The sequence below is a fragment of the Nicotiana sylvestris genome, chromosome 10 (assembly GCF_000393655.2).
Source record: "Nicotiana sylvestris chromosome 10, ASM39365v2, whole genome shotgun sequence".
NCBI lineage: Eukaryota > Viridiplantae > Streptophyta > Magnoliopsida > Solanales > Solanaceae > Nicotiana > Nicotiana sylvestris.
Genome location: NC_091066.1, coordinates 160,308,467 through 160,312,304, shown reverse-complemented (window position 1 = coordinate 160,312,304; position 3,838 = coordinate 160,308,467). Strand labels below are relative to the sequence as shown.

General features: G+C 38.2%; 2 protein-coding genes across 2 annotated transcripts; both read left to right on the top strand.

The window, feature by feature from the left end:
* The first annotated feature begins 555 nt into the window (after positions 1-555).
* LOC138880186 (uncharacterized) lies at positions 556-1,279 on the top strand. Its single transcript, XM_070159860.1, has 2 exons — positions 556-898; positions 1,008-1,279. Exons 1-2 carry the CDS (start codon positions 556-558, stop codon positions 1,277-1,279), a joined length of 615 nt encoding a protein of 204 aa, XP_070015961.1.
* Positions 1,280-1,511: 232 nt separating this feature from the next.
* On the top strand, positions 1,512-1,919 carry LOC138880185 (uncharacterized). The gene has a single exon (XM_070159859.1). It carries the CDS (start codon positions 1,512-1,514, stop codon positions 1,917-1,919), a length of 408 nt encoding a protein of 135 aa, XP_070015960.1.
* The last annotated feature ends 1,919 nt before the right edge of the window (positions 1,920-3,838 follow it).

Sequence of the window (3,838 nt, the reverse complement as noted above, 5' to 3'; positions counted from 1 at the left end):
TCATGGGAGTTCATCAAGTATGACATCCTTGCAACTATGAGTCATTACCATCAGCAATGTTGGATGGTTAGCTCATGCAATGCTTCCTTCATTGCATTGATCCCCAAAAAAAATGGAGCACTGGAGCTTAGATTTTACAAACCAATTAGCCTCACTGGCAGTGTATACAAGATCACAGCTAAGGTATTGGCAGAAAGAACATAGAAAGTTGCGGGAAAATTGGTCTCAAATCAGCAGAATGCCTTCATTAAGGGAAGGCAGATTACAAATGTTTCACTGATAGCAAATGAAGTTCTTGATTGGCAACTGAAGCACTGGGGAACAGGCATCTTATGCAAGCTGTATATAGAGAAAGCTTTTGACAAACCAAATTGGCCTTATCACATCTCCATTCTTAGGCAGATGGGATTTGAAGAAAGGTGGATCAAATGAAAATTTAGCATGTCCACTGTGAAATACTCTACTTTGATCAATAGAAGTCCAGTTGGTTTCTTCTCTCCACAAAGGGGCTTGAGGCAGGGAGACCCCTTATCTCCATTCTTATTCATCCTAGCAATGGAAGGATTAAGTAGAATGTTGGACAAAGCTAAGCAGATGCAGTGGATTAGTGGCTTTGATGTGGGGAGAAGAAATTTAATAAACATCTCACATTTTCTCTATGCAGATGACACATTGATTTTTTGTGGGGTAGACAGAAATCAGGTGCTCTATTTAAACCAAACTCTACTTATTTTTGAAGCTCTTTCATGTTTTCATATCAACATGCTCAAGAGTGTGATTTACCCCGTAAATGAGGTGCACAACATGGAGGAATTGGCAGGAATACTGGGCTGTAGCATAGGGACTTTCCCAACTACCTATAAGGGGCTTCCACTGGGGGGCAAATTTAAATTAGAAGGTATATGGAATGGGGTAACTGAAAAGTTTGAAAAAAGGCTAGCATCATGGCACTTGCAGTATATATCAATAGGTGAAAAATTGACCCTGATTAATAGTGTCCTTGATAGCATCCCCACTTACTATATCACTATATCTGATGAGTAGTAGGGTCCTGAAACAACTTGACAAGATCAGAAGGAAGTTTATGTGGGAAGGGAATGACAAGGATCACAAATTTCATCTGGTCAAGTGGTCTAAGGTTGAATTATCAAAGCACCAAGGCGGATTAGGCATAAAAAACTTAGCCCTTCATAACATATGCTTGTTAATGAAATGGCTACGAAGCAGTGTTTTGGAGAGCGAGAAGCGGAAAAAAGCGATGAGGCCTCACTTCACCTAAGCGAGAAGTGAAGCGCGCGCTTTTTTCATGTGAAGCGCAATTTAACACATAAATAGAAAAAATTAAATAGGCATAGATAACTGGACAAGAGGAATCCACAAATAAAGTCATTATCAATAATTTGAAGAAAAGGTTACAGGATTCAAAAGGTAACTGGCCTGAGGTATTACCTGGGGTATTATGGTCTTATCGAACAACGACAAAAACAAGCACGGGAGAAACACCATTTTCAATGGTTTATGGTGCGGAGGCCTTAATACCAGTTGAAATAGGAGAACCAAGCACACGGTACGTTCAAGCAACGGAGGAATCAAATGATGAAGAGATGCGGGTGAACCTTGATTTGCTCGAAGAAAGAAAAGAAGCTGCATTAATAAGGATGGTAGCACAAAAGCAAGTAATTGAACGGTATTATAACAGGAAAGCACGCCTCAGATTCTTTAAAATTGGGGACTTCGTGCTTAAAAAGGTGTTCCAATTTACAAAAGCTTCTAATTCAGGAAAGATAAGTCCAACATGGGAAGGACCCTACAGAGTTCGTGACATTGCGGGAAAAGGAGCATACGTGTTGGAGACAATGGATGGCAAGGTTCTACCCTTACATTGGAATGCTGTCCACCTAAAGAAATATTATTTTTGAGAAAGTACCTACGACAGGTATCACTATATTAGAATTTTTCTTTGAATTGTTAAATTTTACTAACGATTTTAGATGTTAGGAAAAAACCCTAACTCGTGCCAAATGATGAGTCACGACCTGCAAGGCAAAATGGAATATTCTAAAATTCCCAGCCCAGGGTTACAAATTAATCTGATGGAAATATACACGGGTTAGGCAGTCTTCATCTCTAATCGCACCTCCGAGTCCCGTATGTTTTTCTGTTCCAGGAAAAGGACCCAAATTGAGAGAAACAAACAAGTGCTCGAGGCTTCATGCTTCACCGCTCAAACACTTGAGGACTACATATTATACACAGATACGTGCAAAAAAAAAAGACACGAAAATCGAACAAGATTGAGCAAGATTTAAGGGAAAATCAAGCTACAAAGTGACAAGTGTTGAGCAAAAGTTACGGAGTTTTCGGCATTCATCATTGTGTTCTTTACCATCAAAACAAATGAAGATATAAGACATTCATCATAATGTTCTTTCCCATTAGAACAGAGTCACCTCTCAAACTCATGAGAACAACAGAGTCACTTGTCAAACTTATGAGAACAACAGAGTCACCTCTCAAACTCATGAGAACAACGGAGTCACCTCTCAAACCCTTCTTAATACATGAACATAGGGTCATGACTATGTACTGAAACGGGTTATGAGGAAAAACCTTGTTTATTTTATATTTATTTTGTAAAAATCTGTTACGAGAAAGTTATAGATGTATTTTAATACATGTAATATTCAAAAGCTTGTCCAAGTTCATGAATAAAAACTTGTCAAAGTTGTTTCAAACAAAACATGTGTATTCCTATTTCTTTCATCGTATTGTAACACCATTATGAAGTTGAGACGTCTTCTTCATTAAGTGTCGATATATATAAAAGGGCCCTCTTTTATAAACCTCATGTTAATAATTCATGAGAAGAATCATAAAGCATTTTCAAAGGATAAAAATGCTAAGCTATTCTATAAGTCCTAAATAAATAAAAAAGGCAAGAATAGAACATATAAAAGTACTAAGAAAATTTCTCAATATAATTAAAAAGAGTAAGTAAAAACTTAGTCAGCAAAATATTTTTACAAGTGCCTCGTTATTATAACTGGAGACTTTTCCAAAAAATCCCTTAAAACTGCCAAGGTATAAACCACCAATCAAACAAGACAAATAAAAACAAAGATCTGGAAACATAAACTGGTCACTTAGGGGCTGGAATGTCAAAAGTTGCTATATCAGCTTCACTTTCAGGAACAACCATAGGTACGGTGGTAACCTCTGAAGAAGCAGCAACAGGAGCGGTTTTAGCTGGGCTTGAAGTGATAGGTTCAACGAGGGGAGCAAGAGTCATGGAAGCTTCAACTTCCACAGACTGAGTCATACAAGTTTCACCCTCGGGAGCTGGAATTGTACCATTTTCAACTTCAACTGCCACAGCAACGGCTTCGTCATTTAAAGGTTCTTCAGCCACGGGAGCTTCAATTTCCAAAGAGGGAAAGTCAAGTGATTGTTGGGTTCTCTCAATGGTCTCTTAAACTTTGGCCAACTCTGAATCTAAATCAAAGTTTTCTTGACTGGCCTCCATTAAAGCATCACGACGAGAGTTTAGAAAAGCCCAACTCACCTCTATGTTAAAATTCTCCTCAAGAAGTTCATACTCCCTTTCCCACATAGCAAGATCATTCTTTAACACTTGATGTTCAGCTAAATTAGAATCAATGGAAGCTTCAAGGTAGGCATGGGAACTTTCTAAGGCACGTACTTTGTCAGAGGAGATCCTTAAATCAGCTTGAACTTGAGTCAAGTTTTGCACTAATTCTCCTGCATATTCTTCTTTCTTGTCCAAGAGTGCCTTAAGTTCTCTGATTTCTTCACTTGACTTTGATAACTATTCTGAAAA

Excerpts from the sequence above, each read along its gene's own strand:
- LOC138880186 (XM_070159860.1), top strand. The coding sequence starts at position 556 with ATGGAAGGATTAAGTAGAATGTTGGACAAAGCTAAGCAGATGCAGTGG. Across the intron at positions 899-1,007 it reads GGGCAAATTTAAATTAGAAG|CATCCCCACTTACTATATCA; the intron begins GTATATGGAATG and ends TGTCCTTGATAG.
- LOC138880185 (XM_070159859.1), top strand. The coding sequence starts at position 1,512 with ATGGTTTATGGTGCGGAGGCCTTAATACCAGTTGAAATAGGAGAACCA.